The sequence below is a fragment of the Leptonotus elevatus genome, chromosome 4, assembly GCF_054856555.1.
Source record: "Leptonotus elevatus isolate MCC_2025b chromosome 4, RoL_Lele_1.0, whole genome shotgun sequence".
In the NCBI taxonomy this organism is placed as follows: Eukaryota; Metazoa; Chordata; class Actinopteri; order Syngnathiformes; family Syngnathidae; genus Leptonotus; species Leptonotus elevatus.
The window spans coordinates 7,709,443-7,730,280 of NC_141242.1; the positions used below are offsets into that span (position 1 = coordinate 7,709,443).

The window sequence follows — 20,838 nt, forward strand, 5'->3', positions numbered from 1 at the left end:
ATGTGACCAGGATTTTTTTGGCCCAAGCAACTCGTTGATGCCGCCTGCCTGTTCGGTCTCGGCGTGCTTGTGGCAGTGGCCTACTTTGTTGCCGCTGCCAGACATTCATTCGGGTCAGCGCCAATGATCGCTGCAATCTCTTTCAGAGTGAACGCACCCAAACAACGCGACTCTTGTGAGAGCAAGCGACTGCCTTGGCGCAAATGAAGCAAATCTGTGACAAATGTGGCACACTCATGAAATGAAATCACAAGCGCTTACAGCAATTTCGAGGAGTTTATTCAACATTATTTCAACAGACGGCACGTACATGTAAACGGAGCAAAAAGGAACGTTTGCGTTTAAAACAGGTAAGACGTTTGATATTCGTATTTACACTCAATACATCATGAACAAATAATTGCGTTAAGAGCTTGCATTGTAAAAAGTATATTACATATGTATAGACTTTATATTATAATACTTTATATCGCACGATTGTCATGAGCAAATTAAGCGACCAATCAATTATCATCACCATTGCTTACTGACATACTTTGATGTTTAACACAACACAAAAAAATGTACTAAACAATACTGTAAAATATATTTGTTATATTATATTGAGGGATGTTCAATACCACCTTTTTCAGACCGTATTCACTCTTTGAGTACTCACCCCTTTTGATATATAAAATTCCATTAAACACAATGATAAGAAATTGTGAACAAAGATCTTTCTGACACAGATGATTTGTCACTGTGTCATTCTACCGCAGTATAGCGCCAACTACTGCCGAGGAGGACTTACTCAATGTCAGATTTTTCATTTATTTAGCTGGTATCCATGAATACCATGCTAGGGCAATATCAGCCCGATACTCAACCATCCCTATATATTATATAATTCTAACCAGACATATTTAATTATTTTTTTTAAACTATCATTTTCTTCCTACATGTGAAGAAACTAAATTATTTAATTGCCTCATAAAGAGGCGCTCAAGGTCCATTCTGAACCCATATTTACGTTCGCAAATATGGCTCCTTGCCCAATAAAAGGTTAACGGATCCACATTTCGGACCGATCTCCGCAGCCCGCTCAATAAAAACAGGAGAATCCTCGCCAACACTCAGCAGCTGAAGGATTGTTAAGACTGCATGTTATTAGCGGAACCTCTTTGACGTTGACGAGAAGCAACTCTGTCTCGTCGGTTCCTATCAACAAGAATCCTATTATAGCAAAAAAAAGAAAAAAAGTGGCTTGTCATTTGAAAAGGTTATATAACATGCCAGCAGATTGCGTGGCGGAGCTCGGTCGCAGAGACGAAAGAAGCATTCAGGAGCAGCCGTTCAAATAGAAAGGCTGGTTCTTGATGAAGAGTAACAGCTGCAGTGTGTGTGTGTGTGTGCGTGTGCGTGTCTCACAACAGGAACGTTGAGGACAGACATGTTTAAAGATTCTTCTTTCAGGAAGTGCTGCTTCTCTTTCTGGTCCTGGGCCGCCTCTTCAGGATTTCTATTCCTTCTTCCTGGTCGCTTTCGCAATCCCTCTGACGGAAACAAATGGTCCCGTAAACACGTGTGCACCAATAACAAATTGTTTTAATGCAACAAACATATTGATTTTGAAACGATTGATGTTCATTGTAAGCAATCTATAGATACATTTTTTTCATATCCAACAATCAAACGGGATACACACATACACATAAAAAAAAAATCTTCTGATCGAAGTTAGCAATTTCTCAATTGTCGGATGTTTCTGAAATAGGGCTGTCAAAATGAGTGCGTTCATTTTTAGTTAATTTAAAGTTCCTTTAACGCCACTCGTTGATTTAACGTGCGATTAATGACCGCCCCGTCCTGAGGGTCAAGTTGTATTTTTGTGCAGTTTTACAAGTTACTTCATGTTAAAGATGAGATAGCTCTTAAAATCAAAAGAAAAATGCACTTAGCTGTCACCGATGTCTAAAAAAATGCACTTATGCCATCTAGTGGCAGAAAAAATACCTCAACACAAATCAATATCACACTCAATTTTATGAATTATTATGAAAGAAACTTAAATTTTTTTATTGTACATTTAGAACAGATATAAAATTTGCAATTAATTGTGAGTTAACTATTGAAGTCATGCGATTAATTACAATTAAAAAAATGTAATCGCCTGACACCCCTACTCTGAAACGAATCTTTTTGAAACAGAGATACTTTTTGGATTGCAAATAACGCTACGGAGTAACAGTTATTTATACACACACACGTCTGTAATAGCATTTTTGCTCAAATCTATGAGAAGACGGTGATCCTGTTAGAACAGATCAACATCAATATGCAACACATTATTTCAAAAAATCTTTAAAAGTCTTTAAACGATCACTTCTATAGCCGTCCCGGGAAATCACAATGTCCCATGGCTGGTGCGCTAATAAAATATTACCGATTATCCAGTGGTATGCAGAGTGATTCATCCTTTGAGATAACCTGGGAAATCGGTCAGGGTCAACAATGGTAAATGTTGAAAAAATCCATCAGGATTTGATTAAATATTGAGCAATGAGAAAGTCCTCAAAGCAGGAGACGCCGGTTCGATTCTGATGCCCTTTGCTGCAGGTCATTCTCTTTTTTTCCCCCGTGGGAGCCAAATTTTAAGAAATAGTCTTCAAACTTTAGGGGGTACATCCTGATTCAATTAAATATACCTACCTACTGATTTTAAATTGTATCTAATATTTGGAGAAAATTGATTAATTAGTCAAAAGAAGTGAGGGACTAATGTTGACATTTTCCTCTCTGGTAATAATTTGGTTGCCATGTAAATGATACTTACCCCGTCCTGCACCGGCACTTTGGGGCCCTTCTTCATGATCCGTGTTAAGTGGTTGCACAGTGCCACGATTCTGAATGAGAGCTGTATATAAAATATATATATATAAAAATAAAATAAAACAATTAACGATTTAATGTTATATAATAAAAAAAAATGGATGCAATTCCAAGCTTTACCTTCCACCTGCGCCTGGCGTACTGCCTCTTGAAGTTCTCCAAGTTGACCACTGACAACCTCTTGACCATAGCTTGTCTGGTATTGTGAGGCTGTGGAGGAAAGTAATGACAACATAACAATAAATAAATACATAAAAATGTTCACAGCACATATTTTAAAATCTGATTAATAGTAGCTGTCCTACATTGGAACCTCAGATTAATTTGGACAAACAACATGCAATGAACACATTGTGATTTTTAAAAATATTTAATTTTCTCAAATTTAAAAACAGTGTATGTTTTAACAAATAAGTCAAAAAGTGCACATTTGTCTCTCTCTGTAAAGACTTGTAAGAGAAGCATTTTACAAGCATTGCACATAAGATCTGATACATCCATTTTTTATACTTTTGGAGTTTTCCAAAATATAGCCAAGAAATAATGTGCAAAATAAATAAATAAATAATATTTTCAGTAAAAAGTGCTCTTTCAAAATAAGGAAAAAATAACAAATCGAGGCTAAGGGCACTTAAGCTTGCTTGCCAAGTTAAAAAAACATACAGTACTAAATCATAAAATGGAATGAAAATAAATGAAATGTGTAATTCGAAGGCATTCCATTGGAAAGATTTGCTTTACGATATTCAGCAACAGTGAAGCCGTGAAGCCATAAATAATTGATAACACAACAGTCACTGTCTTCACTTGCCAAAATTAAAAGCCATCAAAGTCAACCAAATATTAATCTTGTTTGCTTATAATACATTTCTCACAGCTCCAAAAAACAACAACCTACCCATCGAGAAAAAATTAAAAAAATCTTTGGACACGTTTATGCGAGAAAGCCCTGTTTATATTCCCCATAAGACTCCATCAAGACAAGCTTGCATAAGTCTGGGGCTTGACTGAAATCCTGACCTCAACCACATCGACATAGTCATGCTTTTGTATTCTTTTTACTGGCTCGCATTTTGCATGAACCAAGTGAAATGCTAAAACACAAAAACTGACCAGATTTGGGGGGGGCGTGGCTAAAATAGCGGCTAGTGTCTCACTTGGGCATCCGGCATGACTCCTCCTCCCAACTATATAAGAACTTGAGCGCCTTTGTTTGCATCTAGCGCACCTGCTAGTTAATTACAGTAGTTATCACCAGGCCCAAGCCTGTTAGCTCGCAAGCTAATTGGTAGCGAGCGCCTCTCGTTGTCATCGTTGTGTTGCGATGTGCAAATGTGTTTTTTTTTTTTACCTCTGGTCTATAACTGTGATCTGGCTCTTGTTTTTTTTCATGTCTCATCCCTTTCCAAACTAAGAAACTTGAGGCGCGAACTAGCGAACCACCAGGCTTCCCGTTTGCCGCCCTCTGTTGGTTATTGTTATTTTTTCATGTTTTATCAGACATGTTTTGACTGACGACAAATTCCTTGTGTGTTTTTTTACATACAGTACTTAGCCAATAAATCTGATTCTGATCTATTGAATTAGATTTTTCATGATTCCGAAGTCGATTTATTAATATTTTTCAAATTTGTCTGGGTTGTCAACAAAACTCTTCCTTCATTCAATCCTCCAATAAAATACAATTCAATACTTATCTTAAAGGACGGCGTCGGTACATTTTAAAGTGGAACGATTCATTAAGCAACACTTTCTTTACATGACCAATGTGTCAAAGTTTCCAAAATCCTGTTAAATGTCATCATAAAAGTCTCTCCTCTTATTATTTCGACTCTGTGAGGGTTTTTTGGGCGTCGGGACGAAGCTCCCCCTGATGCAGAAGCTCCTTCAGCACTTTGTCCAGACTGCTGCCGAGCGCTCCCTGCGGATCCAGAGTGCTCACCGCCTCCTGCAACCACTGCAGCTCCGAGTTCAGCTCCTGCCTCAGCGCGTCCAGCTGAGCCTGCCTCTGCTGGTACTTCCCGCCGATGCTCTCCAAGGTGCTCCCCACGCCCGTCAGCTCGCCCCGCAGCAGCCTCCTGGTGGCCTCCATTTTGCGATACTCATAGCAGACTCGGGAGAGTCGCTTCATGGCGCTTTCGCTCTCCTCTTTGTACCGGGCTTCTTTGTCGTTGTAAATGGCCAGCAATGCCTCCAGGTCACCTTGCAAGGTGTGATGGGCCCCCGCCACCTGCGCCACTTCGCTCTCCATCAAACCGATGTCCTCCACAATGCGGGCGAATCGTTCAAAGCTGGCGTAAGTGTTGTTCGGGGTCATGCTGGAATGGGACTGGATGGTGTATTCCTTCAGACGCTTGGTCTTCACCTGCTCGGCTTTCTGCTCGTCGTCCGGGGCGGCGCTCTCTGGAATGCGCCCGAAGGACTTCAGACACAAGGGTGGAGGAACACTGAGTCAGAGGTTGGCTTACGGTTGGAGGTCCACAGCACACGTAGTGGCGAATCCCGGTAGATGTGGTTCTGTAGGATTAGTGTGTGACACTACAGCAGAAGCCATGGCAGGTATGTGCGTCCGTTGAGTTGTGTTACACACATTTTGCACAACAAAAAGCAGCAAAGCATGCACATTTGCAAAAAGTATGGAAACTCGTTAACTCATTCACTCCCAGCCATTTTCACTAAAGCAACCACCTTCGCTCCCGGCTGTTTTACTGGATTTTGACTGATTTTGCAAGGCCCGCAGAATATTGTGTTCTATTGCTATAAAACATGGAACCTACCAAAAGAAAGATTAGAGTCTCTTCTTTCATCAGGAAAAAAAGTATATTTCTATCTTGCACCAATTAGCATTAGAATATACTGCAGCTAAATGTCATCATTATTCACAAACCTGTTGAAAACACTGACAAAAAGAGCTTGTTGCAACATGGCCCTGGTTGAGCTCTTATACTCTGCTGCCACCTGCTGGCCGTTTTTGTAATAACTACCATTGCTTTAAGCGACCTTTTCAGGTCAGAGGCTGCATCAAAGCCTTCTGCATGCTCTAGCATAAAAAACATTAGAAAAACATAAATATGTTTTTGTGACCATGGCTATATTTAAAATAGAATGTTTTTATACGTTTTTGTGAGCCAAAGTATTGTCTGTGTAGTGTTCCCCCGCTATAAAGTGGTTTACCTACTATGATATTTTTTTATTATTTATTGCCTATCTTTTTCATTGCTTTTCCCAATTTGGTTAAGTCGGATAAGTCCGAAGAACAAGAAGGTCCACACAGTAAATTTTGTAGAATACATTTTACCCTAAAAAGAGTCAATTTGATCACACACTAAACAGTAAAATTAACACTTGGAGAGTAAAATATTCAGGGTAAATTTTACTCAAAGTATTTTTACTGTGTATTGTGAAATTCCAAGTACATTTTAGAAGGACATTTTCTTGAGTACATTTGACTAGTTTATTACAACAACAAAAAAGGTACACAAGGTAACAAACTCACAACCTTCAACTTGGGAGACGGCCACTACCACCTAAGCTATGCCACTCCTGCTGTTAATATGCTAATACCCAAAAGGGGACCAAAATGCTAATATCCAAAAGGTACAGAGATTCCAGCTGATACGAGCGATATACTAACACACAGTAGGAGCGGCATGGCTCAGGAAGTAGATCGGCTGTCTCCCAACCTGAAGATGGGGGTTTGTTCCTCAACCCTTGAGTTACTTTACTTTTTTGTTTGTTTTTACTAGTAAAATTTTGTCAAAATCTTTCCTTGCAAAATTTACGTAGAATTTCTGACTGAAATTTTGTAAATAGGTTTATTCATGGGATAGGTCAATTCACTCGTACGCACTAAAGATGCTTTGAGTAAAATTTACTGTGCAGGTAAATATCAAAGAATATATGCCTGTGACTATTGTTGTATGCCACAGGTGTCAAACTGTGGCCCAAGGAAAGCATTTTAGCTAGTCTACATGTCAGATAAGCAACTCAAACAGTTGCTGTAGAGAGATTTTCAGCCCTTTCATATTGATTAGGAGTTTTTTCAAGTCACCTCCTACCAGTTTCCATGAAATGATAATAACGTAACAATATATATATATATTTGTTTACAAATACGTCATGAAAACAGGAAGAACAAATGTCTTTGCAGAAAGCGGTCTGGTGTAGTGATGGTACTTCTGTGCATCAACTTTTTAATAAGGAGGAACATTTTACTGGCCACTTTATTGGTGCAACTGAACAATGTAATGGATCCAATTCAAGTGATGGATCAAATATTTTGGTTTAAAAAAAAATATATATATATGTATATAATAATATACATTGTTGCTTCACGAAACGTGAAAAGTTGAAGTGATAAAGCCATAGATTTGTTTGCATTGTTGTTGTAATCTGATTTATGATTTACTGACTTATGTTTACGCCACACTTGTTTGGTTGAATTTTCTCAAGTTGTTGTAGTGATTGCTGAAAAGACTGCAAGTCAGCGTGTTTGGTAAAATAACAACTCCAACTGAAATAGATCAATAAACTGTCTTTCATATTAATTCATGGTTCATTTGCCATTACAATTGATGACACACCTCTCAAATTGGATCCCATTAGATTGTGCAAGTGTACCCTACTAAAGTGGTCCCATTATGTTCACGCACACCTTTGATGCACTTTTGTGGGATGAACTCAAATTCCATGCTGCTTTTACAGACACGTGCAACAATGCAGCGTAAACCAAGCACACGCACACACTACCTTAATCCACGGATGGTTGAGTGCATCTTCTATGCTCATCCGTTTCCTAAAACAAAGAAAATGCAGCTGAGTAAACACCTTCAAGCACAAGTGATGTAAACCCCCTCAGGATCACGCTCAGCTTAACCAAACATGTTCCGTTTCAATTCCTGGAGGCGCAATACAATTGGAAACACATGCAAAGCAATAAGAACAAGACGCTTGGTTGTGAAAACTCAAGTATTCTATTGTGACATACGTGAGACGGGCCAGTGTTGTACCTTGTGTCCTTCACCAGCAGCTGACTAATGAAGCTCTTGGCCAGCTCGCTCGTGTTGCTGAAGAACTCCTCGTCAAATTCGTAGCTCATGGCTGAGACGTTCCCTAACGTTTCCTGCTTTGTCTCGCCGAGGAAAGGCGACGCGCCGCTCAAACTGAAACGGAAAGCCATCTGATAAACATCCATGATCATCACATAGGTGGTACTTTTTAAGTTTGTTATTCAACTTACAGTATATAAGTGATGACGCCAATGCTCCTGTGAGAAGACAAGGAAAGGTCACGCGCTATGCTAACCGCTAATCCACTGGCTGCCATGAAGCAGAATTCAAAACTCACCACATATCTGCCTCCAACCCAAGGGACTCATAGTTGACTATCTCCGGAGCTGGAAAACAAATGACACCCTCGCATCATAAAGATAAGCTGACTATTTATTTTCATAGCAGCCACCATTGAATAAAAACACTTACCGACAAACTCGGGTGTTCCAAAAATGTCTTTAAAATCTGCTCCGTCTTCTATGATGTGAGCTAATCCAAAGTCGATGACTTTGATGCGTGGAAGAGGAACATTCCTGTCCAGCAGCATTATGTTTTCAGGCTAAAGAACAACAACAAATATTTGTCAAGATGCAACATTCAAGTGTTGGTACATACATAATAATAACACAAAATACCTTCTCCAAGGGGCCTCAGTGTAAGCATTTGGAAAAACAATACACCAGTGGTTACTTTCATATTGATGACTGATTAGTAGCCATAGGCCTTTAAAGAAAACTATTTAAAATTTAAAATATGATTACAGTATTTTACTGAACAAATTACAATATCATAGGAAATTACATTAATTTCAATAGTTCAAAAACACATTCAAATCCATTTTAGAAGACCAATTCAAACCTATTTTCAAAGTTTAAAAATCATTGGACCGTTTCTTGTCCAACTGTCAAACGCGTTGAGCTGGTGAATTTGGGGTTTTCTTTGTGTAAGGAATAATCAAGACTATTTAAAAAAATAAATAAATACATCATGAAGTATTTTAGTTGAGGTCATCTATAATGATCTTCCCTTTTTTAATTTAACTACAGTACAGAAATAATTTCACGTTATTTCTGTGAACATTATACATTACTGTATCAACATTATTTTTATTTACAGAGTGGTTTACGGAATCACATGCTGGAGGTGAGCAGCGAGCATTTTTAACACACTCTAAGCTACCAAATATGATTCCCGGCCAAATAAGGATTAAAGTGCTGGTTTTGCAAGAAATACAAAAGCATTACTCTTGCATTGTACATTTAAGATTGCATGTTTTGCTTTACCAGAGGCAGACCCCGGGATTTAAAGAGGCCCCTGAACATTGTGTAAAAAGTTATTAATAAAGTTTTCTTTGACTCAAAGCAACTATTATTGTTCTAGTCTGAATCAATGTTGTTAAAAACACAGCTAAATTCTAATATGCCAGTCAATCCTAATCATTTTGAGTGCCCCGTCGTTTCACATATAATGGACTACTCCATATTCTCATTGCGCATATTCAGATTTTAATCAGGAAGATAAACTTAGTTGACTCATTATGAGAAAAATTCGAGCAGAGAAGAGGAGAACACAAGGGAAGAATTTTTATTATTATTTTTAATCAAAACTACCAAAAGGTATCAAACTGTTTTACTGTTACACCGAATGTTCGTAACCAGCTAACTAATTAGAGCCATAAAAGCATGTGGAACATGTGAGGGTCCGTGGCTGCAGAATAACAAGACGGTGACTGTCAGCGTGTAGCGTGGGCGACACTGCTCTTTGAAACAGATGTGATAACCTTGTGGTGTTAGTATCTGAGAGTCTGGACCTCTGCCTCCGAAAACAGGAAGGAAGTGTGGTTCACAATAGCATGACAGGCCTTACATCAACCAATTTCACATTAGATCCTGCTTTAGTGGAAATACAACCACAAGCATGAGATACGTAAATATGTTGTACCTTTAGGTCAAAATGAGCAATCCTCTTGGAGTGGAGGTACTGGACACCATCCAGGATCTGTTTGATAAACTGAGTGGCCTCCTCTTCACAAAGCGACTCCTTGCGAGCCAGGAAATCGAACAGCTCGCCGCCAGAAACGCTGTGGCACATACACACAAACATACACTCAGTGAGTCATGCAGCAGGCCCTCAAATATTATCAGAGTGTGTTCTCAAGATCGGGATGCGCTCAATTAGAATGCCTGGGATTGTTTTGGCAACAACACTGCCCTTCTTGCAGCGGGATTCTACATTTTATTGAAAAGAATTGATGAAAAAGCTCATCATACAAAGCGTTCCTTAAACAGCTGGCAGCGGGCCAGCAAGGACGCATCAAAAACATGACGGAGTTAGTGACGCACTTCGTAACGTCAACGTGGCTGACATTCAGTTGCTAAACTGAGCATTCAAAGTTAGTTTCAAAATCGGGTCTTTGGGCGTTCCCAGGGAGCCAGACGGGGCCTCTCTTCACTGAGGGTTCTATTCAAACTCAGCATTATTGATTCAGTGAGAATCATTCAGGCACAGGAATGAGAGCAAACAACAAACAAGGACACAGAAAGTCACTGACCAAACTGACAACCTTTTGGCCAACGTACTGAAAATGACAAAGTGCAGTTTGAGTTGGCTTTAACAAGTGAGTTGTAGAAGACCACCAATATCGTTACTTCACATTTACGTTAGATTAACTGAAGAATCTAAATTGTCCATAAAAATAAAAAATAAAGGATCATATATAACGACATCAGTGTGTTAAAATACATTATACAAAAACTTTGTCACAGGTATCCCACAAGGTTCAATCTTAGGTCCAATTCAGTTTTGTCTTCAAAATGATCTACCATCTGCCTACCAAAGATGCAAGGTCACTTTCAGGCAAATTTTATGGTGATTTTTGTCAAGGGTACGTAACGTAACTCTTCCAAAACCGTTGCTTACTTTGTTTATTTTGCCAAAACAAATAAATCACAAATAGAACATGATGCTTACATTTCTGGACAGAAAATTCAAAGAGTAATTGAATATGGCTGGCTGGCATCAGGCCAAACACCTTGTACCTCCAAAATCGCCACTTTTCAGGAAACTTCCCCCACCAAAACTGAAAATTTGTTCAACCAGTAATATTGCATCATCACAGATTGCAAGCCATTTTCAACACTTTAGATTAATCGATAATTTTTTTTAAAGCCCGAAAGTATAGATTTTTGAAAAAATATGAACTTGCCAAATTGTGTCGTATGACACAATTTCTCTCTCTTCTCTCTGTAGCCTTATACCATTTACATCACCTGCAACCAGGGTTACTATAGAAGCGCTACTAGATGACATTGTGGAATTAAGTTAACCACTAGTAAGACATAAAGACAATAAGTATGCACTTGTAAGTTTAAAAAGATATGCATTTAATTTTTTCAAAACAATTCTAAATGCTACACAAGTGAAAAAGGGGATTAATCACTGTTTTTAAAATCAATAAGTGACAAAGCTTGTGATAATACTCCTACTAAGTCTCACGACATTGCGCTGTCTTCACACAAGTCTGGCGAGTGAATCACTACAGCGTCAGTGACAGTCTTTTGGAATTAGTGTCGCAAAAAACACTGTTGCAGAATTTTTGCGCAACGTGCTGACATCTTGTGATGTTAAGCATGAGGATATTGTATTTTTTCCCCACAAAAAGGAAAAACACAACTAGAATGAATCCCATGATGACTTGAATTACACGACCTCAGGGGCATTCAATTTGAGAAGATCCATTAAAATGAGATTTTATTAAGAAATAGAAATAGCAGATCCCTCCAAAATCGCATGTGAAACATCAATTACAAAAATGAAATAAATGAAAGGACTAAAGGGATCACAACCAATTGGATACTTTTTCTGACAATGCCATCAAGCCAGTTACGCCATCACTTGGCATCATCGATAATCTCTTCCTTGAGCCCGTCGCGGAATAAATCCAACAGTTTACAACCGATAATGGTTTGAAGTGACAAAAATAATACCACAACTGTCCCAATTCCCAAACGACTTTGATAAAGATGTCGTCATGCACCATAAAACTTCAATAAAGTTAATGTGAATTCTTGTCTCAGTCTGAAATAGCCCATATAATTTGGAGCTGCACTGTCGTGTTGTGGACTCACAGCTCAAGGACGAGCACCACGTCCGTGCGGTTCTCATAGACGTCGTGAAGGGCCACCACGTTGGTGTGCTGGAGCTGCTGCAGGATGTCCACCTCCCTTGCAATCTCCTCGCGCCTCACGCCGCGTCTGCTGACCCGACTCTGGCGCTTCTTGACGAACTTGGCGGCGAACTCCAGGCCCGTGCTCTTCTCTGTGCAACGCTTGACTACTGCAAACTGACCACTGCAGGAAAAAAACAAAAAAAAGTTTGGCCTTTTCTCCTCTGTCTAGCTCTACATTTACAACCTAAATCCTTAGATTAGTTTCAATAAATTATATTATTTGATTTTCTATTGTCTATTCTCGTATTCTTTTGTACATTATGTTGATGTGATCTTTTTTTGTCCAATCAGATTTCAGCCCTTATGTGTTGCTATGCCAAGCTAATCTTCCCAAATCAGTAGTGATGCCAATAGGACCAATCAGGTTTCAGATTCACACTGCTCTGGATGACATCATCATTTTTAAGTCCTCTGTGATTGGTTGGTCAGAGCAAAACTTACTACAGCTAACTTCAATTAGCAAAACGCGTCTGTAGAAATATGCACACATGAATACAATGAATCTGTAGTGAGTACGGTATATATTTTTTTATCTATATGTATTAAGCTGTTGCCATGTTTTAAGATAAACACTGATTCTGAACTGCTGTACGCAGCACAGTTGTATGCGTTTTTATATATCGTCTTGATAGTTTCTACCAATTGTGATGTGACAGTGGTGGATTACGTGGGGTATGTCCCCACTTGAAGGCTCGGTACCAAACAAACAGCCCGCCACTAAACAAGATTTCAACCCAATATCGCAATCCTCAAGTGTCAACAGGATATAGCTGAGGGTGAAGGCAAACATTTGGAAGGAAGTTCTGAGTGAAATATTGCGGTATGATCCATCACTTCCCGTTCGAGAACAATCACCTCAAGCTGCCAAGTGAGGGCCAAGTTGCTGTCCTCCCACTTGAGCTAACTTCCTGCCAAGTATCAAAAATTCTCATCCTAAAGATTTCACAACAGAGTGCCGATGTTCTCTTAGTGGGTCATTATGTTTCTTATCAAACTCGTCCTTCACATTCCATGACTGTTTTTATATAGAGCATGTGGCAAGTCTCTCTCCGCCTTTGTTCATATGGAGCAATGGATGTGATCATAAATGTGACTCGGCTCATGAACACCCCTTCGTGACAGGCAGAGCTGACAGGAGTGTTCATCATTGATAGGCAGGAGACGAAGCATTCAGATGACACGTCATGTACATAGTAGAACCAGCAGTAAGTCTGGCTAAGCTCGTATTTACTATTATTAAATGTGGGCCTTCTTGTGATTTAGGGTTACAAAAACAAATCAGATTGATTGGTCAAGTCAGTAAAAACACAAGGAATTTGTCTTCACAACCGGTCTGTATTAATAACTAAACTTGACTGCCTCCATCATCTGTGGGTTCAACTCTTGGCCCTGGCTCTCATGTATTCAGTTTTCACCAATGACTAAATAGCACATGTTATAGAAAATAAATGGTTTGAGGTGAGACAATGTGGATGGTGCCACTCTTGTCTGATGTCAAATGGCATCTTGGTGAAGTCGGCATACATGAATTTAGTATTCCAACTTGATTGACGTACCAATTTCCATTTTTATAGTTACTGTATGTGAACTACAGGAATATATTCTCAATTTCCAGATGAAAAGCGTGGTGGACATGACTATCATGTGGCATTTTTTTTCCTACTGCCTATGGGGCACTAACGACTGAGCTCCAAGAATTCTGCCTAGCAACAAATGGCGCAGCAGAAATGTGATGAAAAGAATGCAAACAATTTCATTGTGTTTATCCGTTGCTGCAGACAACTTAATGGAAACATAAAACAGAGGTAAATAACAAGGCCTGGCTGTGTTTAAGTGATTAGGCTGTCCATGATAGCAGTGTGCCTGTGTGAGGTTATGCTCCCTATGTCCACTGTTATCGTAGTTATCTGCTGAGCTAAGAATAACATGCTCAGCACCTGTCATCTCTTCACTGCTATATAGAAGAAGAATGTCTGCCGAGTTGGAGAGATACAGTATACATCAACCAAACAAGCATGTGCAAATGGTAAATTAAAAGCAAATGCTTTAATTGTCCGTAACCACACTAACCTCACATAACCTCTTCTTCACGGTTTTGGCATGCGTGGGACGGTGCGTTGCTGCATTTCAAACACACCCTTTGTCTGTAATAGTTAGCTCACACGTGGGGGCAGGCAAGCAAATTCACACTGAACAGTTCATCCAGACGCTCATTCTTTGGCAGCTGACAGGAAAAATTATAACTTGAAACCCAGTTTCACTTTTACAGATAAATATGCAGGAACACGCAACAGCCCACAAAATAAGTCAATAAAAAAATGAATGATGCTTTAACATGACAATACAAAAGCAAGATTTTAACCGACGAACCACCGATTTCTTTGAGAAAACAATGTCAAAATATACCTCAGTATTCATGCCCAAAGATGAACATTATAAAATAAACCTACAGCCGTCACGTTCTGTAGGCATAAAAAGCAGGATTAAAGAGGATTTCCCATTCAAAATAATCTTCAGCAAAAAGTAAAATGATCTTGAAACACTTCCGGTTATCACTGTTCTTTCAAATTTAGTGTCAAACTAAACCGTGCGCCGCCATCTACTGGCCAACAGTGGAATTACACCAAAAATAAACAGGCAAACTCGAGGGGATGGAGTGGAGTTTACTAACTCGCTTTTACGTGATGATGTCATTTTTTTTTTGTGCAATTCGCTTTAAACGGTGCCGTCTTTTCCATCGCTGAAAAGGAAGCACCTTTTCATCTCGCCTTGACCCAATGAAGCTTCTGACAAGGTTTGGAAAAAGGTCGCATAAAATTTTACAGATTTGACTTTCCTAAGAGGCCCATTAATTCCATTTCTACACATCTCGTGTTCGCTGTCAGGCCAGCAAAGAAAAAACCATATGATCAAATTCCATGCAGATAAGATCTGAATCATGGATGGAGGAGCTGAGGAAGAGGACAGGGTGTAGAATCCGGTACATGATAACAACTCTTCTTCTAAGTGTGTGAGGAGACAGATGAAAGAGCATGAATTCTGGCATACTCCCTCTGGTTGCTCGATTCATGAGACCTTTCCGCCGCTGAGACTCGAGTGAAAAGTCGACCCCGACGAGCATGCATGTACTTGTTGAATTATCCTTGCAAAAGGGAGCGGGGAAGCAAATGTCACGTGTCGAAGGACTGCAAAGAAAAGAGGATGCTCTTTTATCTTGATGGCGGCCTGAATGTGAGTCGTTACTGTTAGACAGTAAAGTGTACAGTAACAGAGGAGGGGAAGGAGAGCGCGGCGACGCCGCAGTCGGTATTCCACAAAGGGCCGAGCGTGCCGGCCGCCTTAGCCTTAAGCCGGGCCGCTGGGACAGAAAGTGGCATCTCACCACAGGTTTTCCACATCCAACAGCTGAAGGTCACTATCCGCAGCCAAGGTCGGAAGAATGCTCGGACAAGTGGCGCCGGCCCAATCGTTAGACACATTTCTGCGGCCAGCAACCCAGGGAGGTCATGTGACGCACTCGTATGCGTAATCCAACGATCCAAGTCGCTAACTGGGATGAGTCAAATATGGGTGGATGATGAAAGGTGGGCCCGCATTTTTTATAGTGCGTGACTCCGTCATGGAAGTTTTTAGTCATCACTTCAACAGGAGGCAGGCTTAGGAAGATGATGATGAGTACATATCTTCCTCATGATTGGTATTAATTGAGAGCAGTTCTGTATTATTACCGGTACTATCATCGTCACAATCATACTCGTTATTTTGGTTTTATAATTCGATATTTTTTCAACAAAAATGTATTTTATTTTATTTATTTTTTTGAAGTCACTTACAATTTATAATGCATTAGTTATTGTTATTAGATCATTCTAATTTGGGGGGAAAAAAACAACATATTCCAAATGTTCTTTGATTTTTGTTTTTTAATTTATATTTGGTCCATCAGGAATTTTATTTACTATATATATATATATATATATATATATATATATATATATATATATATATATAGTATTTATTTACTATTTATTGTTTACTATTTTACTGTGAAAAAAACAAACATTTTCATTATTTTTTCATTGAATGTAGCATGATAAACTATGTGATATGTTTGCTTGCTTTCAGTGTCTTTATCAAACACCATTTTTGTCAAAGATGCACATTTAAAAGAAAGAAGAAGAAAAAAGTGCAACTACCATAAATGCTTCTGCTTGAGTAAGAAGTCACTTAAGTGCTTTCCGGGAGGCGTGTCCTCGTGAAAATCTGCTGATAGTTATGGGAGGACCTCAGTCGGACTTGAACTCCGAAATGAGCAAAAGTTCAACATGGAGTTCCCTCAATCCGGCTGCAGTTGGTAAACACATTCCTCGTGCAGCAGGAACGGCTCCTAAACTGACTACGTGTTCTGGATGACCCCCTCATGCATTGTGTAAATCCCCTTTCCTATTTACCATTTTCCTGTCCCCCCCACTTCAACATATCCAGCGTGGCCTCACAAAGACTTCTTGAAGACTGAAAACATTTCTCTTGGCTGCAATTTACACACACTGACCTTGTTTCATTCGGTCAGGAACTTTGCAATGAGTGAAATCATAAAATACAGTGACAGGTTTGTTTTTACAACGCGTCAATGATTTCTCAGTAAAACCAATGTTTTGTATCACATATACAGTACAGCCAGAAGCCACAGCATTACGTACTACTGCGGAGAACAATGAGATCCAATAAAAGACACTTTTAAAATGATAGTAATGCTCTGTTTCTCTAGAAAATGCAGAATATAATGTAAAATATGAAATATACGCCACAAAATGCTGTTGTACTGCCATTGACTGCTATAGATGGCAATTTGAGCAAATATCCATGTTACCTGGAAGGGCTAGCATTAAAGGAGTTTAAATTAGCTTCTGGCTAACGTACATTATGCAAATGCCCATTCCCATCCTTAAGTTCCCCTGCCCCCCTTTTATTCATGTAGGTACCAGAGGACATGGCTATATGTGCCATTGGAAAGGAAAGGAAGTCTTCCTATATACGAAAACAAAAGCGCATCCTGTGTGTTAGCATGTCAGCATGCTAAAAATACTAGACAAAAACAGAGGATGTTGTGCCCAAATCTGGTCATAAACACTATGAAAAGCACTGATCTACATTTAAAATGTGATTTAAATATTTGCACCTTGAAATTGTTATTCCCAATAGTATTTTTATTTTTTATTTTTCATAGTGTTTCTCTTGGCTGCGGTGCTTTCAGAATGTGTGAATTGTGAGATTTTTCTTGTTCAATTATAATTCAGTGTTTATGTGTTGCCATGCCAATTAGATCTGCTCATGGCTTTCGGAATCAGTAGTGCGGGCTTGTGTAGTTTAAACTATATTAGCAATGGTTTCTTTAACCACCAACCTCAGTATTTTTCCGTCCGCTGATTGGTTGCGATTGATGAAGTCAGGTGGGTACCCACCTAAGGGCCATGTACCAAATCAAATGCACAGCCCATTGGTTTTGACGGGTACGAGTTCAACTTGACACATGCCTTTTTTTTTTTTTCAGCCAAACTTTCATAAACCATTGCATGACACCATTTGAAAGCTTTTCACATTGCAAGTCTCCAGTGGAACGGTCTGTGGCAACTGCGGGTTTACTTGTCATACTTCCTGTTGCGTATAACAAATCAGCAGTCATCAATCAGCCAGTTAAGATTGACGTCAATATTGAGTCGAGCCCACTTGTCAATCAAAAGGCTGGCTCTAAATGTCAAATTCTCTACTAACGTATACAGTGGGTGGGGGTTGGTCGGCATCCCCCCCATAAAGTCACACGAAGTTCCAAATGAGAATCCCCCACTTTACTTAAATAACAATTCAATGTAAATGTATTGCAATTCATCTTTTTAATGAAAAAATACCTCAATAAATGCTTTGGATAAAATAGTTCTTAAGGATTAAAAGCAAATGTATTAAACTTACCTGTAATTACAACTGAACTGTGAGCAGTGATACAATACATTTTTAACTGTTTGAATTTCACACTATGCTCATCTGAAAATGTCAGTGTGTGACGTTGATTTTAAGAGATTAGAACTCACACTTATTTGGCAGAGTGTGTGGTTATTGTCACTTTGTCATATAACTTTGCTAGAGTAACTCCCTGAGAGTGAGAAAATACATGCAAATTGTTTCAGGGCAGTGTTTTCTGCATATAAAAAGTTAGAATAAAAGTCAAGATTTATTTTTGTGAGCCATATTAAATGATGTAGCGGTGCTAGATGTGGCACCCGGGCCTGAGTTTGACACCCGGGCATTTTGACTAAACACATTTTGTTCGTCAATTAGCATGCTAAAAATGACTGCTGCTCTTGAGTATGCGAGCATCTCTGCAAACCAAAGCCTTCACCTATTACAGTATGAAAAACATTTTGGAAAATTAACACAACTCAATCACGAAATACAAAACTGCAGACCACCACCTAATCTACAAAAATACAAAACAACGACGACTATACAGTGGAAATTCAAACCTTGAATCCATTGACGCTCTAACAGCTCAAAGTTCAGAATTCCATCAAAAGCAGGACAAGAAGTATCAAGTGGCGTACGTGCAATCCGACATTGGGCCGAATTTGAGCACTCGGCTCTATTAGTAAATCCGAACCAACTCCCAGCTTCTTTCCAGTTCATCCGGTATGTTAGGGTGTGACAATAGCCAGCAACCATTGGGTCAAAAGGAATATTCGGATTATTGATGAAACCTCGACAGGCTTTTCCTCTCCCTCCCGGTCCGTCTGTCAGCAGGGAAGGTTTCTGCCAGTACTAAATGGACTCGCAGGTTCCTCACATGGGACAGCACGCTGCCAACTTTCTCATTTGCCACGAGTCTAGTCTGTCCGAGCTTAGTGGTTCTGCCCAAGTCTCATTCAGCACAAGGATCCTCCACCCTGAGGTGGAGCTCGTTCACATGACGCAGCTCATCAAATCGTGACTTGTTTGGCTTTTGCCCTTAAGACCTGCTGTCACTGAAATGCAGGCAACACTCCCAACGTTTTACAGGCGCACTGCTTACGCACACTAATACATTAAATCCCTTACATTGACACACTCACACCCTTCTTACGCACATTTAAGCACACACAAAATTACACTAACTCTCACATGAATTAGCTTTCTCTCACAAACACGCACATTTAAAGTCAACCTTAAGCATTTCTTGACAATAATATGTCATATGTGACCTCACTAATCTAAACATGACATTCTGATTAATATTACATTTGCGGAATATGAGTTATGAAATGAAATCCAGTTGTTTTTATCCATCTCAGGGGGTGGCCATTTTGCCGCTTGCTGTCGACTGAAGATGACATCACAGTTGCTCAGGGCAGGCAACGACCAATCACAGCTCAGCTGTTTTCTGAAGCTGAGCTGTGATTGGTCGTTACCTGAGACCTGAGCAACAATTATGTCATTATTATATACAACACATTATTGTCAAGAATTTTTGGGGGGTTGACTTCCCCTTTATTAAAGTTTCTGAAATATGTTCTCACTCGGACGAGAAACTTTCTCATTCTAACGAGAAACTTTCTCGTTAGGATGAGGAAGTAGTCCATTGCATGGTAGCATGGAAGACACTTTAACTACATTTCGGTTTGCATTTCTGAGTGAAAATGACAGTACAGGACCTACTTTGGTTATATTTTCACCTATTATAAGGACATTATGACAATCACAAATTGTCTTAAGTCTTCTTGTCTGCTAAATACGCTACCGCTTGCAGGTGAAGGATGAGACTTTTTTCCCCCCCCTCGTGTCACTTTAGGAGCTCACCAGTGCGTAAATGGCTGAATCCCATTCCTCCTAATTCCTTAAGTGAATGACTGGATTGAAAAATCTCGACTGCACTCACCTTCCCAATTCCTCCCCAATGTCATAGAAGTCCTCCACAGCCTGCTGCTTGAAAAGCGCCATGCCGGGTGTTGTCCTCATTGATATGGATGATCTTCTCCACACTGTGTGCGCGCCACAAAATCCACTTTCCTGCACATACACAAAAGGAGTGACGTCTGTTGGTCTCTCACAGTGCGTGTCCCAACTTGCAGCGAGAAAAATTCCATCTCAGAGCCGGTCCTACTTTCACTACATTTTGGAATAAATACTTCTGAAATGCCTCTCGTTTAAGACTGAACGAGCATCCAGTGCCAAGCATGGTCAGTGTAGCAGTGCTCAGAAGCTGGGAATGTAGCAGGATTATAAAGAAATAAAAGGAGCTTTTGGGATAATTAGGGCAGGTTAGGCAAAGAGTTCTGCTCCTGTCGAGACAATATTTGCTTTGTAAATATAGGGCGCATTGTTTTGTATTGGTGCTGATAATAATGTATTGCAGTACCTTATGTGAGATGCAGGTTGCTCTGATGTCCTCAATGAGAAAGCGTCCTCAAATCAGCCTCTCGTGTTGTCACGGCATAGCAGCAACATCACACTTTTGTGTGACTTCAAGTCCCTCCCACTGATGCCTCCTGTTAAGAAAGGGCCCATGAGAAGAGGCGTCCTACCAATAACCACAACATGACTACTCTCTCACAACACAACCACACTTTTTGTCCTCCTTTCTTTTCTTTTTTTTTAATGAACATGTCTTTTGAACAGACTGACACACTGTGACGTACCTTTCACGCTGTAATTTGAAGTGCCCTA

General features: G+C 39.7%; 2 protein-coding genes across 2 annotated transcripts; both read right to left on the reverse strand.

The window, feature by feature from the left end:
• Positions 1–257: 257 nt before the first annotated feature.
• dapk2b (death-associated protein kinase 2b) lies at positions 258–20,803 on the reverse strand. Its single transcript, XM_086073291.1, has 12 exons — positions 20,531–20,803; positions 20,051–20,181; positions 12,047–12,268; positions 9,861–9,999; positions 8,349–8,478; positions 8,215–8,263; positions 8,108–8,134; positions 7,878–8,030; positions 7,618–7,663; positions 2,989–3,078; positions 2,813–2,893; positions 258–1,532 (listed from the first exon to the last, which is right to left on the reverse strand). Exons 2-12 carry the CDS (start codon positions 20,128–20,130, stop codon positions 1,449–1,451), a joined length of 1,101 nt encoding a protein of 366 aa, XP_085929417.1. The 5' UTR covers positions 20,131–20,181; positions 20,531–20,803; the 3' UTR covers positions 258–1,448.
• Positions 3,101–7,600, reverse strand: LOC147175339 (death-associated protein kinase 3-like). The gene has a single exon (XM_086073292.1). The coding sequence runs from the start codon at positions 5,183–5,185 to the stop codon at positions 4,691–4,693; it is 495 nt and encodes a 164-aa protein (XP_085929418.1). The 5' UTR covers positions 5,186–7,600; the 3' UTR covers positions 3,101–4,690.
• Positions 20,804–20,838: the final 35 nt, after the last annotated feature.

Bases quoted from the DNA above. Each gene is read 5' to 3' on its own strand.
- LOC147175339 (XM_086073292.1), bottom strand. From the start codon at position 5,185: ATGACCCCGAACAACACTTACGCCAGCTTTGAACGATTCGCCCGCATT.
- dapk2b (XM_086073291.1), bottom strand. From the start codon at position 20,130: ATGAGGACAACACCCGGCATGGCGCTTTTCAAGCAGCAGGCTGTGGAG. The intron at 12,269-20,050 runs GTGAGTGCAGTC...TTTTTCCTGCAG, and splicing joins ATTGGGGAGGAATTGGGAAG to TGGTCAGTTTGCAGTAGTCA. The intron at 8,264-8,348 runs GTAAGTGTTTTT...TTTGTTTTCCAG, and splicing joins TGGAACACCCGAGTTTGTCG to CTCCGGAGATAGTCAACTAT.